The sequence below is a fragment of the Dromiciops gliroides genome, chromosome 4 (genome assembly GCF_019393635.1).
Source record: "Dromiciops gliroides isolate mDroGli1 chromosome 4, mDroGli1.pri, whole genome shotgun sequence".
Classification (NCBI taxonomy): Eukaryota; Metazoa; Chordata; class Mammalia; order Microbiotheria; family Microbiotheriidae; genus Dromiciops; species Dromiciops gliroides.
This window is the reverse complement of record NC_057864.1, coordinates 62946138-62967686: the sequence shown is the minus strand read 5'-3', so window position 1 is coordinate 62967686 and position 21549 is coordinate 62946138. Positions and strand designations below refer to the sequence as shown.

The following is a 21549-nucleotide window of genomic DNA, read 5'->3' as shown; positions in this document are numbered from 1 at the left end:
AGAGAGAGAGAGAGAGAGAGAGAGAGAGAGAGAGAGAGAGAGAGAGAGAGAGAGAGAGCGTTTTTCTTCTGGTTATTGATTTAAAGCTTTGAGGAAGCATTATAAAAACTGCACATCTATGGTGATATTGGGAGTACTAACTATTTGTAAATTACCATATTATTGGTTATGTCAAAGTATTAAGTAGCCCTTCACAGTTTGCCTACTACCTGAGCTGTCCCCTGGACCTACCATGGGATTTAGAGCTAGAGAAGAGATCTCAGAGACAATTGAGACCAATCTGCTGGTTTGCGGACAAAGAAAATGAAGACCTAAGAGATTTAGTGACTTGTTCGAGGCCACTTTAGGTGGTTAGTGGCAAAGTGGGAGTCTATTATGTGCTTTCTGACTGCAGTTAGTGTTTCTTAGGTGTCTAAGTAGTGTTTACCATTTATTTGTAATCTGCATTATTTTTGTGGCATTTTCTTTTTAGATGAAATTATTAATTACAGAGAGATAGGGTTGCATGGGAAGCTAGATGGCTCAGTGCATAGAGTGCTGACCTTGAAGTCAGGGAGACTCATTTTCCTGAGTTCAAATCTGGCCTCAGACACTTTCTAGCTGTATAACCCTTGGCAAGTCACTTAAACCTGTTTGCCTCAATTTCCTCCCCTGTAAAATGAGCTGGAGAAAGAAATAACAAACTGAAAAATTTGGAAATAAAAATCCTATGAAAACAAACATTGAAAATTATCTTTACATGTAACTGGAAAATAATAAAATACTTTTATTAAAAAAGAAAATGATTTACAGATGTATAGTATCAAAGTTTTAAAATACAACATGATAAATATATCCTTAGACAAATAAATTGGTTTACATGTAATGTGCTGTTGAAATTCTGAGATGCAATCATGTTATTATGAAATTGTGCTGATTACTTTTTTGAAGTAATTAAATGGAGAGAATCTGTAAATCTTTTTCAAACACAGAAACTGTGAATTTTAAAAATGTAAATAGAAAATAGATACAAGTATTCACAAACTGCTTCAGTAATAAAATACCACTTGGATAGTATCCAAGATGTATATATACTTTAGGCTGATTTCTCTCCTATGGCAAATGATGCAGTAGTAAATTTACAGAATCTCTGTTTCTAAGATTTTTTCACCACAGTAGATTGTAAGCTTAATGAGGGCAGGGACTCCCCTCCCCCTTCATTTTGTTCTTTGTATTCCTAGCACCTAGCACAGTGCCATGCACATTTAATTGATGTTTGTTTAATTAAGAAAAAAGTTTCCCTTTATTCACTCATGATTTATTAAGTAACTGTATATAAAGCATTGCTCTTTGTTATGTGCCAGCTCTTTTGAAGGATAAAAGGATCAATTCATTAGCTTTCCAGGACATTGGTATTTAATATCTAGAGAAATATTGATTTTTAAAAATAATTTAGAATCTTCTTTGTGGTGCTCATCTTCTTGTTAACATATATGTGTGTGCACATGTATGTATTCTGCCAATTTATTAGTCATTATTTTAACTTAGATTGTTACCTACTTTCCAGGGTGGTTGTGATGCAAAGCTTTGTTAAACCTTGAAGTGCTTCATAAATTAGAGCCATTAGTATTATGATTTCTTGATTGAGGCACAAAGCATTTAACTTTCTAGAACATCAATTTCTTCATCTGTAAAATGGGGATAAGCATGCTTATAGCCTCTCCCTCATATAGGTGTTGTAGAGAAGGCATATTGAGAATTGTTACATATAATCATCATGTTATGACAACATGAACAGCAATGAAAGAATGGATTTAGTCATCAGATTTCTAAGATACCACCCATATGGCAAGACTTCATGGAAACTAGAGGGCAGAAAAATGGCCCATTCGAGTAATTTTAAAAATAGTTACCTTCAGTGGAAATCAAACTAAAGTATTTTGGTGGGAATACACATAGTAGCCTGAATAAGAATCGCTTGATTAAGAATAGCATTTGTAGGGTGATTTACAGCTTCCTCGAATGCTTTCATGTGATTTTCTCATTTGAACCTCACAGCAATCCTGTGAATTAGGAAGTACAAACATTTTAACATCCCCCTTTTAACAGATAAGGAAACTGAGGCCCTAAGAAAGGAAGGGACATGAAGTTAGTGGTGGTGGAGAAGAGACTGGTTTTCTAAGTCCCAGTTGTGTTCAAGCTACCATATAATATTGTCTCCTATAATGGAACCTGTAATGAAATGAATGGCATTACTTCTCATTTCCTTTCTCTGTCTCTCATGATCCAGCCCTAGTATCTCTCCTGAACTTCTGTTCTGCGTTGTCAATAGCCTTTTGGGCATTTTCAACTGCATGCTTTATAGACCTCGCAAATTCAACACATTCAAGCTGGAATTCATTATCCCTTCTTCATTTTTGCATTTTTCTTGTAGGCACCAATACTCTTCTAGACTTTCAGTTTTGTTTCTAGAGGGATGAGGTGAGTTCTGTTAGAGGGCACACCTCCACAGTGGCTGAACCAGGAGTCAAATATGACATTTCTTATTCCTAGTTCAGTATTTTGGGTTTTTTCCCATCCTAGGCTTGTTCTGTCCCCTCATAGCATCCTTATTATAGAACATAGCGCTACTTAAATATGAGAAGAACTTAAATATACAAGACCTTTCCTCCAATATATAGAATACCTGAAACTGAATATATTTCAGGAGATCAAACTTTTGGGCAAAAATCCGGAAATATTCCAAGATTGTAGAGTTGGGTAGGAAGTTTGGGAAATCATCAGGCATTGGGAAGTCACTGAAACAGGACATTTCTTTGCAGGTATTGGTGATAACAGATTTATAGATACTGGCACGTCCTTCCTCCACTTCTTCCTATAGAAAAAAATGAATATTGATTAAAATGAAAATCCAAAATCCAAAAGATTTGTACATTGTTTTAAATATAGTAGGTCACAATTATTTAGCAATTCAGTCAGTGTGACATTGTGGATAAAATACTGAGCATAATATCCATCAATCAGTTAATCAATAAACATTCATTAAATGTTTTCTATGTGCCAGGTACTGTGCTAAGTCTGGGGATACAAAAGGAGACAAAAGATAGTCCCTGTCCTCAAGGAACTTACAATTTATTGGGGAGACAACATGCAAAAAATTATATACAAAGCTAGCTATATACAGGATCAAAAGGAAATAATTATCAAAGGCACAGTAGGAAGATCCGGATCTGATTTTTGCCTCTTATACCTAAATAGCTATGTGATCATGGAGCAATTACTTAAACTCTCTGTACCTCAGTTTCCTACCTCCAAATGGTGATACTGATATTATAGTTCTGACCTCATAAGGTGTATTTTTCCTCTTCATTTTACAGATGAGGAAACTGAGGGACACAAAATAGTTATTTATGGAAAAATAAATTCATAGAACTTTAGAGCCATAGGAAGACTTAGAGATCATCCCATATAATCCCTTCATTTTATAAGAGTTCTTAGAGGCAGTGGATATTGTAGAAGGAGTCAGAAGTCCTGGGTTCAAGTCCCATCTTCAGCACTGGATAAAATGGATAAAGCACTGGCCCTGGAGTCGGGAGGAGCTGAGTTCAAAATCTCACCTGTGGTGGGGCAGCTAGGTGGCACAGTGGATAAAGCACTGACCCTGGATTCAGGAGGACCTGAGTTCAAATCCGGCCTCTGACACTTGACACTTACTAGCTGTGTGACCCTGGGCAAGTCACTTAACCCTCATCACCCTACCAAAACAACAACAACAGCAACAACAACAAAAAAAACACCCCAAAAACAAAAACAAAAAAATCAAAATCTCACCTCAGACACTGACTAGCTATGTGACCCTGGGCAAATCCCTTAACCACAATTGCCTTAAACATCTGGGGCCATCTCCAGTCATCCCAATATGTATCTTGCCACTGGGCCCAGATGGCTCTAGAGGAGAGGGTGAGGTTGGTGACTTTGCACAGCCCTGCCTCACTTAAATCCAATTCAGTGGAAGTCATGACATCACCTTGATGTCATCGTTCTCTTCGAGCATGAAGGACAAACATACATACACAATACATACATACATACATACATACATGCATGCATACGGTAGTAGACTAAACTTGAACCTAGGACTGTCAGATAACAGTGATATTTCTTGAAAAAAAAAGAAAACTTTTATGTCAACACAAGAGACACTTCTCAACAGGACCCAAATAATATCCTTAGCAGTCCATTACTCTAAAGTTCAATCTGCCAAACATTTATTGTTTTGTTATCAGAATGGAGTGATGCATTTTTTATTTTGATAGTATAATGCTGACTATTGCATTTGACCATAGTTTTATTATCTTTATGGATGAATTTTATTTGCATTGTTATAGTTTTTGTGTATCATTTTTTGACTCTTCCTTTTTAGTCCCTCTAGTTTTTAACCAAAAAAGAAATGTAATCTGTTGGCCAAGGACTCCATGCTTGATTCTTTATATTTTCTTCTACATATAAAGATCCCAGGGGACACTGTTCACTCACAGATTAAAACTCTATTCTACATTCAGATGATAAGCAGCTATACTTCTAGATCCCTTGATTTATTGTTTTTGTTCAATTGTTGTCATGCCTGAATCTTTTTGACTCCATGGGCCACAGCACATCAAGCTCTTCTATCATTCACTATTGTTCAATTTTCAGTCATACCCAACTCTTTATGACTCCATGGACCATAGCACAATCCCTTTTATCCTTCACTATTGTTCAATTGTTCAGTCATGCCCAACTCTTTATGATTACATGACCATAGCATGTCAAGCCCTTCTATCCCTCACTATCTCTTGAAGTCTGGTCAAGTTCATGCTTATTGTTTCCATGACACTATCTATCCAGCTCATTCTTCACTTTCCCCTTTTCCTTTTACCTTCAGTCTTTCCCAGCATCAGTCTTTTCCAATGCATGCTATCTTCTCATTATGTGGACAAAGTATTTAAACTTCAGCTTAATTTTTTGACCTCCCAATGAATAGTCTGAATTAATTTCTTCAAATATTGACTGATCTTATCTTCTTTCTGTCCAAGGAACTTTCAAAAGTCTTCTCCAGCACCATAATTCAAAAGCATTGCTTCTGCAGTGCTTACTTAGCTTTCCTTATAGTACAACTCTCACAGTCATACATTGTTACTGGGTAAACCATTGCTTTGACTCTTTGGACCTTTGTCAGCAAAATGATGTTTTTTGCTTTTTAGTATGCTGACCAGATTTGCCATAGCTTTCCTTCCAAAGAGCAAGTGCCTTTTAATTTCATGGCCACCACAATTGTTTAGGCACTCATTGCTTCTTGTTTGGACTATTGTAGTAATCTCCTAATTGAATTTCCTATTTCCAGTTTCTTTCTCCAATCCATTCTAAACACTGCCAACCAAATTAACATTTCTAAGTCACAGGGCAGACCATGTTACTCCTTGCAACTGAATTTTTGGTACTTTCTTATTGGTTTATTAATATTAATAAGCATATTCATTAATATTTAAACATAAAATTAAATTGTTAATATTTAATATAAATAGATCAATATTTATTACTAGTAATAGAAATTGATTTGTTAACCAATAAAATAATTGATCGGATACCTTATCCTGGTACTTAATTAACCAATAAACATTTACTAAACACCTGCCATGTGCCATTCACTGTGCTGAATGCTAGGAATAGAAAGACAAAAGCAAAACCCTCAAAGAGCTTACATTCTATCAGGGGAGATAAATGTATGTAGAAATAGACAAAATACATACAAAACATTGGGGAGAGGAAAAAGGTACTAGCATCTTGGGAAATCAGGGAAGGATTCATGTAGAAGGTGGTATAGGAAATAAATCTAGGATAAATTAGGAATTCAAAGTGGTAGAGATGAGAAGAAAGTTTATTCCAGGCATGGGGGCTAAGAAGAGTGTTGTGTATGAGATGGCCAGTGAGATGGCCAGTTCGACTGGACCATAGAGGACATGAAGGAAAGTTAATGTATAATACAGAAGGTTAAGTCTAATATTCTTTCAAAAAAATGTAAAAGTTCCTTGTGGGCAGAGATGTTCTAGTCTTAATGTTTGTATTCCCAGAATCTACTAGAATTTTTTGACTTAAACATTTGTTAAATGAGTGAATTCTATGAAAATGACTTTTTTGAACTTTCCCAAGGTCTAGTATGACAGCAATGAGACATGAAATTCTCATCATATTTTTTTACACTTTCCCCCCCTCTTTTTTTGTGGGGCAATGAGGGTTAAGTGACTTGCCCAGGGTCACACAGCTAGTAAGTGTCAAGTGTCTGAGGCCAGATTTGAACTCAGGCCCTCCTGAATCCAGGGCTGGTGCTTTATCCACTGAGCCATCTAGCTGCCCCCTCATTGTATTTTTAGCATAAATAATAAAATGATATAATTTTTTTCCAGATGTGAGAGTGTAGTATTCTTGTGAGGCATGTTCAGTCTGAAGGAATTTGGCAACCATACTCACTGTGATAAAATAATGGGATTTGGCAGATGCCCAGGGGACCCCACCTGAAGATTGATTTGGAATTGATTAAATTGGGTGAGACTGAGAAACTGACTAAGAACCTACTTATGATTTTTTTTGTTTGTTTTTTTTGTTTTTTTTTTAGTGAGGCAATTGGGGTTAAGTGACTTGCCCAGGGTCACACAGCTAGTAAGTGTTAAGTGTCTGAGGCCGGATTTGAACTCAGGTACTCCTGAATCCAGGGCCAGTGCTCTATCCACTGCGCCATCTAGCTGCCCCCTACTTATGATTGATAAAATCCAGACCATGCCTGGCTGACCCTGAGTGGGGTGTTGTTCTCACAGGCTGTGGACTATGACATCAACAGGAAACCACTCTCAACCAATCAGCTTGAAGGACCTCCCCTTTCTGGGAGGGAGACAGGAAGTAGGAAGGTGAGGGTGGCTCGCTGGATTGCTCTTTTTTTTGTTTGGACTTCGGCTTGGGAGCAGAGATAGAAAAAAATAGAGGGCATCTTTTCCTCAGGGACATTGGCTTGCCAGGAGAACTTCACGTGGGCTGCTAGGAAAAGCAAGGGTTTCTCTCTTGCTATCCCAAATAGATCTAAACTAGGGTTTCTCTCTCTTTACTAACTTCTTTTTGTTTTTTTTTTGTTGTTGTTGTTGTTTTTGCAGGGCAATGGGGGTTAAGTGACTTGCCCAGGGTCATACAGCTAGTAAGTGTCAAGTGTCTGAGGTCGGATTTGAACTCAGGTCTTCCTGAATCCAGGGCCGGTGCTTTATCCACTGCGCCACCTAGCTGCCCCCTCTTTGCTAACTTCTAATACACTTTAATAAATACTTAAAAGCCTAAACTCTTGCTGAATTTATCAATAATCTTAGCCAGTTTCTCCCCCAAAACTGGGGGCGGGGAGAGGTTAGGACCCACATTAGATTTTAAACATCACATCACAAAAGAACAGAAACTGGGCTCTCAATGAATCAAATGTGATGTTTTAAAGCTTGTACTCAGAACAATATCAAAGCTAAAATGCTATTTATTTTTTTTTTTTTTGTTTTTTTTGGTAAGGCAATTGGGGTTAAGTGACTTGCCCAGGGTCACACAGCTAGTATGGGTTAAGTGTCTGAGGCCGGATTTGAACTCAAGTACTCCTGAATCCAGGGCCGGTGCTTTATCCACTGCACCACCTAGCTGCCCCATTAAAATGCTATTTATAAACAAAATCTTTTCTACTGAGCAAAAATCATGAGAAACTATGCCCTTAACAAATTGGAGGTGGGAGTTACTTACATAACCTATCTTCTCAAAATGGAAATATTTCACAAAGAACAAAAATTCTTTTTTCATCTCTTCAAGTCCATATATATATATTTTTACTGAGCTTAAATGATTCATTATTCTCATTATGTTTTAAATTAGATTTAAATAGGGTGGTGGAAGTAGGAGCAAATTCCTACAGTAACTAACAGTCTCTCCCACCCCCATGCTTTTTTTTTTTTAACAAGGCAGAAGAATTCATAGCTTAAAGGGGAAAGAGACCCTCTCTCCTTTTCCTCTATCTTTTCTCTTTTGGATTGAATAAGGAAAGATGATAGAATCATAGTAAGTTGGAGGGGGGATAGACTTTCAGAGAAGCCCCTCATTTTACAAATGAGACTATGAAGTTACATGAATTGTCCTAAGACACATGCAGAGTTAGCAGCAGAACTAGCAGACTAGGAACATTATCTCTTGATACCTATTTTATTCACTGTAGGAAATAGCAGCAGTATCAGTAGTAATAATTAGCTCATTTGAGTCTCACAATGATCTAGTAAGGTAAGTGATTGCAGGTATAATCATTCCCATTTTACAGATAAGTCTGTCTCAGAGAGGCAGAGTGACTCACACCTAGGGTTACATAGCTAGTAAGTGTCTGAGGAGTAAGCAAACCCAGGTCATCCTGAATCCAAATTAGGAAGCTAAGGCTGAGAGAGTTTAATTGACTTGTTCAAGATCAGGATAATGAGGAGATAAGCTACTTTTCTCACTATAAATATAACCATTTTCCTCTCCCTATTTGAGACACCTCCTAGTGTTCTTCCTGTGGTCATCACAATCTGATAATAAAACTTGGGAAAACTGAGTCACTGAGTCTTGTAAATCTTTGGGATGCCTTGTGATCAATTTGATCAATTAAACCCATCCCCCACATCATTTCCACCATGGCAAGTAATTCTCTTTCACTGATGCACATTGCAACTACTCTTGTACTTAGCAGCTATTTCATAAGCTGTTGTGGACAAAACAATTTATATCCCAGTGGTCAAACTTCTGAACTCGAGTCTAGATGTGGTCTGACCCAGGCAGAGAACTACAGAAGAATCATACCCCTCCTTGTGGATCAGCAGGGCAAGATAGCCTCTCTTAATGCATCGAAGGCCACAGTTTAAATATAGGCTACTATTGAGTTCAGTTTTATGACATGCCACAGGATTGACATTACTTTGAAGAGAGTGACTAAGATGTCATCCATGGATCATTTGAAAGAATTAGGAATGTTTCTTCTGGAGAAGCAAGATTTAAGGGGAGCATGAAAATGGTTTTGAAATATTTGGAGGGCTGCCACATGGAAGAGTGATTAATTATTCTGTGTTATCTTAGTAGGGGAAAACACAGAATAATCAATCTGCAAACATTTATTAAGCACCTAACATATGCCAGCAGGGCAGCTAGGTGGCACAGTGGATAGAGTGCCAGGCCTGGAGTCATGAAGATGAGTTCAAAGGAATCTGAGAGGCCATCTAATCCATGCCCCTCATTTAAAAAAAAATTTCTTTTGAGGGTCAATGAGGGTTAAGTGACTTGCCCAGGGTCACATAGCCTGGTAAGTGTCAAGTGTCTGAGGCCAGATTTGAACTCAGGTCCTCCTGAATCCAGGGCTTAATCCACTGCGCCACCTAGGTGTCCCCATTCTTTCTTCTTTCTTTCTTTTTCTTTTTCTTTTTCTTTTTCTTTTCTTTAATTTTCTTTTCTTTTCTTTAATCTTCTTTAATTTTCTTTTCTTTTCTTTTCTTTAATTTTCTTTTCTTTTCTTTTCTTTTCTTTTCTTTTCTTTTCTTTTCTTTTCTTTTCTTTTCTTTTCTTTTCTTTTCTTTTCTTTCTTTCCAGGGCAATGAGGGTTAAGTGACTTGCCCAGGATCACAGAGCTAGTAAGTGACAAGTGTCTGAGGCCAGATTTGAACTCAGGTCCTCCTGAATCCAGGGCTTAATCCACTGCGCCACCTAGGTGTCCCCATTCTTTCTTCTTTCTTTCTTTCTTTCTTTCTTTCTTTCTTTCTTTCTTTCTTTCTTTCTTTCTTTCTTTCTTTTTCTTTTTCTTTTCTTTAATTTTCTTTTCTTTTCTTTTTCTTTTTCTTTTCTTTTCTTTTCTTTTCTTTTCTTTTCTTTTCTTTTCTTTTCTTTTCTTTTCTTTTCTTTTCTTTTCTTTTCTTTTCTTTTCTTTTCTTAATTTTCTTTTCTTTTCTTTTCTTTTCTTTTCTTTTCTTTTCTTTTCTTTTCTTTTCTTTTCTTTTCTTTTCTTTTCTTTTCTTTTCTTTTCTTTTCTTTTCTTTTCTTTTCTTTTCTTTTCTTTTCTTTTCTTTTCTTTTCTTTTCTTTCTTTCCAGGGCAATGAGGGTTAAGTGACTTGCCCAGGATCACAGAGCTAGTAAGTGACAAGTGTCTGAGGCCAGATTTGAACTCAGCTCCTCCTGAATCCAGGGCCGGTACTTTATCCACCGTGCCACCTAGCTGCCCCCATGCCCCTCATTTTACAGATGTGAAAATTGAGGACCGGAGAGTTTGATGACTTATGTGAGAAAATTATTATTAATAATGGATTTCTTGCGGAGGACCCAGGGATCAGTTTCTCAGACCTTTCTCTCCCCCCCCCCCTCCCAAAGTGCAGTTCTCTTTGATCTGGAACAAACTCAAGGGAACAAAAGAAGTGGAGGTAGATTGTTTTGTCTACCTGGGTGAAACACTGATGGGATCAAACCATACCTAGATAATGGACTTTGCCTTGAGCAACTTGAGTGAGAGTCTTTTGCATACTTTCCCTTGATGTCATCTGTAGAGTTCATTTTAATGTAGACCACCTTCCCTAACATCAAGCAGTGGAATGGAATGATGCTAACATTAGCTTCAAGCGATGTGTAATGACCCTCCTCTGTCAGATGAGGATAAAACCCCTTGGAAGATGCCAGGACTTCTCTTGGCCCTCTCTTTAGGACAGTGTAGGTCTTGTAGGTCTCCTGAATTCTCTGGGGTCTCCTTGAGACCACGTGCTGTCTCTCAGAATGGGTATTTTGGGGCTTTTCTCCTGCTCATGCTAACTGTCATGCTGAAGCTCTCTCCCTGCTTTTTCTACCACACAGCCTGAGACCATGAAAAATTAGGGATACTTGTGGTCAATCCTTTACTGATATAATATTAATAAATTAAGAATACGCATACCCCAAACTGATATCTATAGCAATATTAATTTTTTTTTTTGGTGGACCAATGGGGGTTAAGTGAGTTGCCCAGGGTCACACAGCTAGTAAGTATCAAGTGTCTGAGGCCGGATTTGAACTCAGGTACTCCTGAATCCAAGGCCAGTGCTTAATCCACTGTGCCACCTAGCTGCCCAATGTTAATTTTTAAAACACAACTTGCCCAGGGTCACACAGATAATGTGAACAAGGGGCAAAAATCTGAACCTACTTCCTCTGACTCCAAACCCAGCATTCTTTCCAAAAGACATGGGCTGCCTCATTAAGTATTGATTTCCCCGTTACCAGGGGTGTTAGAGCAATGTGTCCAATTGGCAGATATTGCAAATGGGATTCATGCTTCAATTAGAAGTTGGACTAGAAAATTTCAAAGGTATCTTCTGCTTCTAAGACTCTCCAAAACATGAATCTCATAAAATCTAGTAGCCCCGCATCAATTGTTTGAATCTTAAAAATGAAAACCACATTAATCAGGTTTGGAATTGTAAAAGAAAAGGGGCAATGCAGCACAGTGACCAAGAGCCCTGAATTTGGACTCAGATGACACGAGTATGCATTCAGATTCTGCTACTTATCCGTAAGACCTGTGCTTTTCTGAGACTCAATTTCCTCGTCTGTAAAATGGGGACCTTAGGCTCCATGTTCTCCAAAGTCCTTTCCAGAGTGACAGTCTATAAATGGTTCTGCCACCTGCTTATTTATTGGTTAAACTCTGCACAGCCAAGAGAAAAAGTGAGTGACAGTTAACTTCCCTAGAAGCCCTGGGTACCAGGAACAAGTTAGTGAGTTATCATGGGATGGAGCAAGGGAATGCAAATGCTAAGTACTATATTAGCCTCTTACCCGGCAGCAGCAAAAACTGTGCTCTTTGGGATACATAGGCTAACGAAGATCACTAGGGGGTGCCAGAAAACCTCAGGTGAGATCTCTCAGGTTGTCTTTAAGACAAGCATTTTTCTTGAGGTATTTCTCATAATTTAAAATTTTGGGTATTCCAGAATTAAAAAAAGAAATAAATTACTACTATTTATTAATAGGCAATACCAGAAATCCTTGCCCCCATATATTTATAAAGCACATTGTCTATTAAAAGCACTTACTTTAAAAATGGCTGACTTTTGGGGAAGGTTACAGAAGCATTATTACCCCCATTTTGGAAAAGAGGGTAACAAGGTTAGAAGAAGCTGAGGGATTTGCCCACAGTCACAAAGGCAGCTAGGTGGCGCCGTGGTGCACAAAGTGTTGGGCCTGGAGTCAGTAAGACTCATCTTTCTGAGTTCAAATCTGGCCTCTGACACTTAATAGCTGTGTGACCCTAGCAAGTCACTTAACCCAGCTTGCCTCAATTTCCTCATTTGTCAAATGAGCTGGAGAAGAAAATAGCAAACCACTCCAGTATCTTTGCCAAGAGAACCCCATGAAGAGTTGGACATGACTGAACAATAACATATAGACATAGATATCAGTGCAGTATGGAGCCAGATTTAATGGAAGAAATTTCTAATGGCATTTCAGACCTCAGGGACAGGCTAATAGAGAAAACAATGTAAGGGCAGAAGGGCTCTCTCAGAACCCCTCAAATGAGACCACGTAGACGATGACTTGTGTTATCTATCTTGCCTACTTTCTTGAAAACCCATTCGTGATGAAAATTTAATTGTCAGCAAAAATAAGAAAGTTTTTGCTTTGGTTTTAACTTGATCAGAGTGCAGCTAGATAGTGCCCTGGGTAGTTTTGGACCTAAAGGAAGGAAGAACCGCATTCAGATCCTGCCTCAGACACCTACCATCTATGTGACACTGGGAAAGTCATTTATCTTGTCTGCTTCAGTTTCCTTACCTGTAAAAAATGGGGATAACAATTGCCCCTTCCTCCTAGGGTTGTTGTTAGGATCTAATGAGATAATATGTATAAAGTGCTTCACAAACCTTAATGCTCTATATAGATATTACCATTGATCCTTTCAAGCCAGTTAATCATTTAGTAAGTAAATAAATATTTGTTGAGCCTTTGCTTTGTGCCAGGCATTGTGCCAAGTGTCAGGGATACAGAAAGAAGCAAAAAAAAGACAGTCCTTGCTTTCAGGGAGCTCACAGTCTAATGGGAGAGGGAAATGACAAGAAAAACAAACAAGTTAAATACTAATAAATAGGAAATAATTGACAGAGGAAAGGCACTGGGATTAAGAGAAGTTGGGGAAGGCTTCCTGCAGATGTCAGGAATTTGGTTAGGGAGGTCAGTAAGTAGGTGGAGCTGAGGAGGGAGAGGGTTCTAGGCATGGGGGACAGCTAATGAACATGCCCAGAGCTGAGAGTTGGAGGGTCTAGGTCGCTGTCACTGGATCAAACAGTATATGACAGGGAATGAGTTAAAAGAAAATGGGAAAAGGGGTGGTGGTGGGATAAGTTATGAAGGGCTTGGAATGCCATGTAGGAGATTTTGTATTTGTTTCTGGAGGAGACTGGAAGCTATTGGAGTTTATTGTGTAGCAGGGTAATATAGTCAGGCCTGAATGAAGTTGAGGAAAATCCCTTTGTTGACTGAATGGAGAATGGATTAAAGTGGTGAGAGACTTGAGGCAAGTAGACCCACTAGCAGGGGATTGCAGTATTGAAGACATGTGGGGATGAGGGCCCATGCTAGCATGGTGTCCATGTCAGAGGAGAGAAAGGGGCTTATTCGAGAGATGGTCAAAAGGTTGAAATTGACTTGTTTTGGCACCAGTTTAGAAACAGGGCAGTAAGAGATAGTGAAGAATTGAGAACGTAGCTTGTAGCTTGTAGGACTGAGACGGTGATTAGAGAAGGCTTGTGGTACTGCGGGTATTGTGGCTGTGGAATGATCATTTACTCAGGAAGAAATAGCCTGGTGCCACTGAGTTCCCTCAGGATCCTTGGCTGGGAGGGTTTTCTTGGGATGGATTCTTTCTGAGAATCTTTTGGGAAAAAGCCACCCCTTTCACAACTTCCCTCCCAACAAAGCAAAACATGCTTTTCCCCTGGTCTCCCTTTCCACCCCTCCCAAGTTGGCGTGTGTGTGTGTGTGTGTGTGTGTGTGTGTGTGTGTGTGTGTGTGTGTGTATCATTAGGTATTCACATTTTGTCTTTTCAGGCTTGGGTTTAGTTTTAGGAAACACATCACAGTCATGAGAATGGATTTTGTGCAAAAAGATTTTCCTGGGCCCAGTGGGTTTGCTGTCTTTGTCTTATATGTTGTGATTATAAAAACCAGCCACTTAAAGGCTCTTGGCCAGTGGCATCTTGGGTGGTCTCTTATTGAGGGGTTTGGGGAAGCTTGGGCTCAGGAGGCACTGTCCTTCTGCCATGCCCCTTTCAGGCATGGACCTGAGTAGTTTTAACATGTCCTCTCCATAGTCTCTTGTTACCCCTTACCCACAGGAGAAGGAAGAGAGACTGGCCAAAGCTATGTTGGTCCCTTTGAATAGCTCAGACCTGGTGGTAGAAGTCTTGGGTCTTGAGGGAGCTGGAAATGCATAGGGAGTGAGTAGGCTATCATGGTAAGCACAAGTAAGGAGGGAGGGAAAATGTACCATCCCCTATCTAAGATTAAGTTTTGCTTGGACCCATGACTCACTTCCAGAATTCTTGTCCTGGTCTTTTATGCCAAGAATTGGGCGGCCCATAAGCTTCATGAGTCATTTCCCTCTCCAAGGGGATTGACTCTTCCTTCCCTCGGTTGGGAGTGGGGTAGTAGGTAGTAGGGATGAAGAGGGCTCTATAGAGTTGCTCCACAATCCTAGCAAGCATCTAGGGCTTGAAATATTACATTTTTTTGGAGGGGTGAGGCAATTAGAATTAAGTGACTTGCCCAGCTAGTAAGTGTCAAGTGTCTGAGGCTGGATTTGAACTCAGGTCCTTCTGACTCCAGGGCCAGTGCTCTATCCACTGTGCCACCTAGCTGCCCTGAAATATTACATTTTAAACTTTCATGGACATTTGAGTTGGTAGAAGAGTCTTCCGATGCCTCCTGATGGAGATGACCCTAGGTTCTTGAAGGCTCTGACAGGTTTTACCATTCAAGAAAGGTGATGATCTGTGGGACTGAGTCTGAAGACCAACCAAGGTAAACATACAGGGGCTCATAACCAGAAGGCCACTCACCAGATGGTTAATCTTTTTTGGCCACAGCTACCAGTGAATATAATCTACTGCGGTGGAAGATGGTGGAATGTGCTCATGCTAATGACATCTCACTTCTTTTGAAATAAATGATTTGAGTTCCTGGAAAATGAGTGAACTTTGCTTCTGTTCCTCCTGCCTGAGGAAGCATAGGGTAGGCCCTGTGAGTTAACCCAGATTCTGGGGCCCAGAAGCTGTAGGACTGCTAAGCTGGTGCCCAGGGAGAATTAAAGGTACAGGGTGCACCTGGCTGGTTCCCTAGAGCCAGTGCAAGCAGGACAAATAGTCTTTCTTCCCCATTCCCTTCTATGGAACCTATTCTTCTTTTAATTGAGAAAAGAAATATAAGCCCTCTTCTCAGGCTAAACCAAAGTTAAGACATGGAATGTCTAGTCTAAGGACTCTTTAATACAAGGGAAAATTGGGTCAGGGCTAGGGGAGGTAGAAACCTTTATAGTTCATCCTGATTATCTTTCATGATGCATTGAGGATGTTACACATCCTCCTTAGACATGGAGATACTTTATTCACCCCTTCTGAGGCTTCCTCCCTGGGGATCATGAAACATTTTAAAGGGAGGATCCCTCCTTGTGCCATTGGTCTGTCAGGCTCTGCCATGCCTGTCCTGTCTGTCCTGCCCTTGTTCTTCCCACTCAAGGCAATATCCTCTCCCAGGTATTGCAAGGGCTCCCACTCACCCTCCTATCCCTGTCATGGTTCCCCTTAATGGCATAAGTGGGCCAAAACACTGGGTGATTCTACCTCTATGATACTCGCTGCCCCTCTCCTTAACCATAAATATCTTGGCAGCCATGGCTATAGTTAGTGGGAGTCTAAATAAATGTGTGTGCTTGGGGGCTGGGGTGGGGGGGAGACAGTAATAAAGAACCTTGGAGGGGGAGACGGTTTAAGAAGAAAGCTAATGAGTTCAGTCTCGGACATGTCCAGTAAAAGATTACGAGTGGACATCCATTTTGAGATGTCTGAAAGGAAGTTGGAAATGTGAGACTGGAGGTCAGCAGAGAGGTTAGGATAGGACAGACAGGTCTGAGAATAATTATCATGGAGATGATCATTAAATCCATGGCAGCTGATGAGATCACCAAGTGAAGCAGTATAGAGAGGGAAAAGAAGAGGACCAAGGAGAGAGCCCTGGTGGTGGTGGGGAGGGGGGAACACCTATGGTTAGAGGGAGTGACCTGGATAAGAAACCAGCAAAAGAGAAATTTCTGCCCTGTCCTCTTTCCCCTCCCCCAAACCAAAAGAAAAGTAAGTCAAGGGAATTATAAAACAGGTAATAATAAAACATGCCAGTGATGTTTCATTATCAAATTTTCTTTATTTCTTTTGTTGACATTGTCTGCCTTGTTTGTGAGTTCTTAGATAGCAAGAGAGACTAGGCTGTCTAATTTTATGTGGACACACACAGAATAGGCTAAAAAAAAAAGTAGTCACATATATCTAAGCAGAATAATCCAAGGGTTTTTTATTACAAGTGATCTTTGGGTCAGTAATAACATTTTGTTGACTAGGTTTTTAGAACCACTTCTTAGTTTGACAGTCTTTAGTGAAAAAAATTATGTATGCATATACATACACACATATACATAATTGGAACCTTTCCCCATTCTAGCTAGTGTGTGTGATATATATATATATATGTATATATATATACATATATACACACATTTACATATGTATTGTTAAGGGCTAAAATTCTAGCTAAACTGCCTAAAATATCTAATGAGTGGTCGCCAATAAATTATAAGCTTTAGCAAGAGTTAGACTTTTAAGCGTTTATTATAAGAATTTGGTAAAGAGAGAGAGAAAGGCCTACATTCATCTATCTATTAAAGGGAGAGCACATTTCTAGCTCCGTTCTCCACCAGAGTCCAAAGGAAAGAGAGCGAGTTAGAGCACCCAGCTCTTTCTTCTTCCTCCCACTAGCAAACGTCACTTCTTGACGCCAAAGAAAAGACGCATGTTCTTGCCCTCAAAGACCTTGCTTTCATGGCGGAACACTTCTACAGTAAGTCTCCAGCAGGTGGCGTCATTCCAATCGTTACAGTACACACATATACATAATCTGAACCTTTCCCCCTTCTAAGTAGCATATATAAACACACACATATATACATATATGTATATATATATATATATATATTGCTATTTCCTTTTCCAGCTCATTTTACAAATGAGGAAACTGAGGCAAACAGGGTTAAATGACTTGCTCAGGGTCCCACAGCTACTCAGTATCTGAGGCCAGATTTGAATTCAGGAAAATTAGTTTTCCTGACTGCAGGCTGAGCACTCTATCCACTGCTCTTCTGGTAGGTAGGTTAAGTGATTTGTCCAAGGTCACACAGTAACAGACACATATATACATATAACACACATATAACACATACATACATGTACACACATATACATTATCTAAAGTGTTTCCCATTCTAACTAGCATATATGCATAGATACCTATAAATATATAATGTCTCCTACGTGGAAGGCATTGTGGTAAGTGCTCAGGATGCAAAGACAAGATAGAATAGTTCCTAGCCTCCAGAAGCACATTCTGCTAGAATGTAATGTCTATGGCATAAAAGGTACCTCTGTTTACAACCAAGACTTTCCCTCTGATCTTGGTATCATCTGTAATACTTAAGCAAGATAAAACACAAATATTGAGAAAGCCATTGCCTGCCAAATCAGAGTTCAAATGATTCCTTTGTCTCACAGGCAGTTTGTCTCCTAGCCTAATTTGTTTGGGTTTTTCTACTCCTTATCTGTGATTCTCCTGGGAACCTTGTGAAACTATTATTATCATCTCCTTTATCCAGTTGAGGAAACAGACTCAAGGAGCTGAAGAGATTTGTCCAAGACTACAGGACTAGTCAATGATAGAAGCAGGACAAGGATCCAGGACTTCTGATTTTTATTTCAGTGACAAGTCTACTACCATGGAATTATTTCATGGCTTCCTGAATAATTCTTTAAAAATACATATTGCAAATTGATTCCTCAGAAAAGTAATTGATAGGGACCATTGGCAAGGCTAAATGAGCAGAATTGATTTGGGTGGTCAGCATGGTATACCTTGAAACCAAGTGGCTGTGGAATCAAAGGACTAGGGCTTGAATCTTGTCTCTCTCACTGTGTGACCTTGGACATATCACTTAACCTACTTATCAGAAGGGTAGCTAGGTGGTCTAGTGGATAGAGCACTAACCCTGGAGTCAGGAAAACTCATCTTCCTAAATTCAAATCTGGTGTCAGATACTTGTTTTGTTGTTGTCGTTTGTCCTTCATTCTCAAAGAGGACCATGATAGATGTCATGACTTGCACTGAATTAGATTTAAGTCAGGAAGAGCTGTGCAAAGTCACTAGCCTCACTTTCTTCTCCAGAGCCATCTGGGTCCAGTGGCAAGATATGTTATCAGGACAACTGGAGATAGCCCTGGATATTTAAGGCAATTGAGGGTTAAGTGATTTTCCCAGGGTCACACAGCTAGTAAGTGCTGGTGAGGTGAAATTTGAACTCAGGTCCTCCCAACTTCAGAGCTGGTGCTCTATCCACTGTACCACCTAGCTGCCCCCCTCAGATACTTATTAGCTGTGTGACCCTGGGCAAGTCACTTAACCCTGTTTGCGTAAGTTTCTTCATCTGTAAAATGAGCTGGAGAAGGAAATAGAAAACCACTCCAATATCTTTGCCAAGAAAACCCCGAATGAGGTCATACAGTTAGACCCAACTGAAAAAACACGTGAACAACAACCTATCAGAGCCTCAGTTTCCTTATATATAAAATGGAGTTTTACTAGATAACCCCTAAAGTCTCTCCCAGCACTGTCATATGATTTTTCAGAGAAAAAGGCCAATAATGATAATACTGGTTCAACTGTGTTAATTCTACCAACAAAAATATTTGTCAGTAATTTTCTGGGGGGAAAAAGGAGTTTAAAAGAATCATGATCATTTTGGTTGAATAAAAGCCATTTGTATTCCAGTGAAGTTGCATGAATACTTCATAATTACAGGTTCTTAGAGATTAGTAATAGAGATATGTTGGTAAAACTGGCTCCTCAGTACAAGACACTTTTAAGTTTCATCTTCATTATGAACTTTTTCTCCTTTATTTTTTTGAGAGGTGGAGAGGAGGCAATTGGGGTTAAGTGACTTGCCTAGGATTGCACAACTATTAAGTGTCTGATGCTGGATTTGAACCAGGGGTGGGGCTCTATTCATTGTATCATCTAGCTGCCCCAATTCCCAAACTTTCTTAGGTCTAGGCAATAACAACAACAACAACAAATTCAGGGCTTGCTTTGTAGCTTTTGCTGATTTCTGAGCTGTGAGTGCTCACGCTGAAAATTTAACAATCCAGTTTCAAGTTCTAACTGGCTTCAGCACCTCTGATTGTGAGGGACTTCTGGTCCAACTCATACTGGATCAGAAATCTATTCCACAAAGCATTTAAGAGGTTGCTGTTCAGCTTTCACTTGAAGACTACTAGTTGGGGTAATGCCATTAGCTCCAGAGACAGCTCATTTCTCTTAGGAATATCTTTAATGATTAAATCTCATCTCTTGTATCTAGCTGAAATCTGTATCTCATCAGCTTGTACCCACTGATCCTAGTGCTTCCCTCCAAGACCAGGCAGAATAAATCTTCAAATACCTGCAGAGAGTTTTCAGATTTCCTTTGGTGTTTTTTCTCTCATCCAAATAAATATCCCTAAGATCTTTCAACCTGGTCTTCTGATCAAAAAAGGAAATGTGATTAGTCTGCAACATGAGCTATTCTTAATTAAGTCATCTGGCTATTAATGATCACCAGCTTCTGGTTAAACTGCTACCTGAAGCAAACATCTATCTCTTCTACAATATGAGTAATAATTGTCCGAGGCACTGATCTGTTAAGTGACTCGCTTAAATGATATCCAGTCTGTCAGAAGTGGCACTTGAACTCAGGGCTCTTTCTGACTGCTTGGGGTCATCTATCTATCTACCATACCATAGATATGATGATTCTTCACTTTGGAACTGTGGAAACTGAGGTGTGGAGAGGTCAAATCATAATAAAATAATATAACTTGCTGCTTGAAGACTTCTCTGGAATTGGAACCTTCTTCCTTGTGTTGAGTCCAAGCCAGATGTAGGCTGTGGTCTGCTGCTGGACTCATCCCTTTGCTAACTTGTCTTGCCTATGGAAGGTGACTGAACACTAATCTAAACATGCCAGTCTGTGACGTGTGGCTCATGTAAGTACTAGAAAGACGTCTGATTGAAACTACCTTTCAAAATCTGTTATTAGGGCCAATCATGAAAGAGAATCAGCCTACCAAAAAGGAACCCAGCACATTTAGTAAACAAGAGGTCACTTACTTTGAACCTCCACAGGCCCCCTATGTCTTCGGTCCTCTCAAAGCAAGTGGGCTGAAGTCCTTCATCCAGGCAGCACTTCAGAGAGATTAGCCCACTCACCCCAGCCCCGATGATGGCCACATTCTTCGCCATGGTCTCCTGTGTCAACAGTTGGATCAAGCACAGATTCTTACATGGGGGAAATGCTTCAGTGGGATGCTTTAAATATTGAGATTTTAGTATCCTAGACGTTGAATATAATCCCTCCTCCTCCCCAAACCCCTGAGCTCTCTTTGGAGAAGCAAATTTCTTAAACCAAGTTTGAAGTCTTTTGTTATAAGCATTGTTTGCAGGGCCTGAGCTTAATGTTGAAAAGTAGTACTTCCAAACTATTCATTAGCACGAATAGGGACAGGAGCCAAGTCTTCTGAGGCTTGTTTTGTATTTCTTCTTCTTTTTCCTGCCCACCCCCACCTCCTCCACCCCCATCCACCTCCTTGTTTTGAGAAATGGGCATCATTCTTACCTCTTGTCCTTCCCCTTCCTCACTCTAGTTGGAATGAGCAACTCTCTCCTTAGCCCAGAGTGCCGGATGACAGGCAGAGGGAATCTTTTTGAGTATGAAGAGCATTGGAGAAATGGGAGGAGCTTCTTTCCCCTCCCCCCACATCTTGCTGACCAGGCTCTGCCTCCTAGAATTAGGCAAGGGACTGGTGACCTAAGATGAGAGGGCATTGAAGCCTACTATGGTATGTCTTCTTCATAGTAGGCATTTAAATGTTTATGGATCAATGATAACTCTGTATATTTTATGTTTTCCAATTTGCCAAATGTTTTCACACTTATAAACTCATATGGTCACAACAAACTGTGAGAGATATGAGCTTGGTAGTTGTATATGTATCTACACACATGTATGTATGCATGTATGTATATATGTGTGCATATGCAATCAAGGATTATATTGATTTATACATATATACATGTATGTATCTATGGGGGTATCTGTGATTGCATCCCTATAGGGAGTTTCTCTGAGGTACTTCCCT

At 39.6% G+C, this 21549-nt stretch overlaps 1 protein-coding gene across 1 annotated transcript in view; it reads right to left on the bottom strand.

The window, feature by feature from the left end:
- LOC122755551 (dimethylaniline monooxygenase [N-oxide-forming] 2-like) overlaps nucleotides 1-21075 on the bottom strand; it is a 42338-nt gene extending 21263 nt beyond the window's left edge. The window contains exons 1-3 of the mRNA XM_044004149.1: nucleotides 21027-21075; nucleotides 20522-20659; nucleotides 2666-2854 (exon numbers count right to left, since the gene is read on the bottom strand). Of these exons, the coding sequence (XP_043860084.1) occupies nucleotides 2666-2854; nucleotides 20522-20653 (321 nt within the window). The 5' untranslated portion in view covers nucleotides 20654-20659; nucleotides 21027-21075. The remainder of the gene's footprint in view (nucleotides 1-2665; nucleotides 2855-20521; nucleotides 20660-21026) is intronic.
- Between the last annotated feature and the right edge of the window lie 474 nt (nucleotides 21076-21549).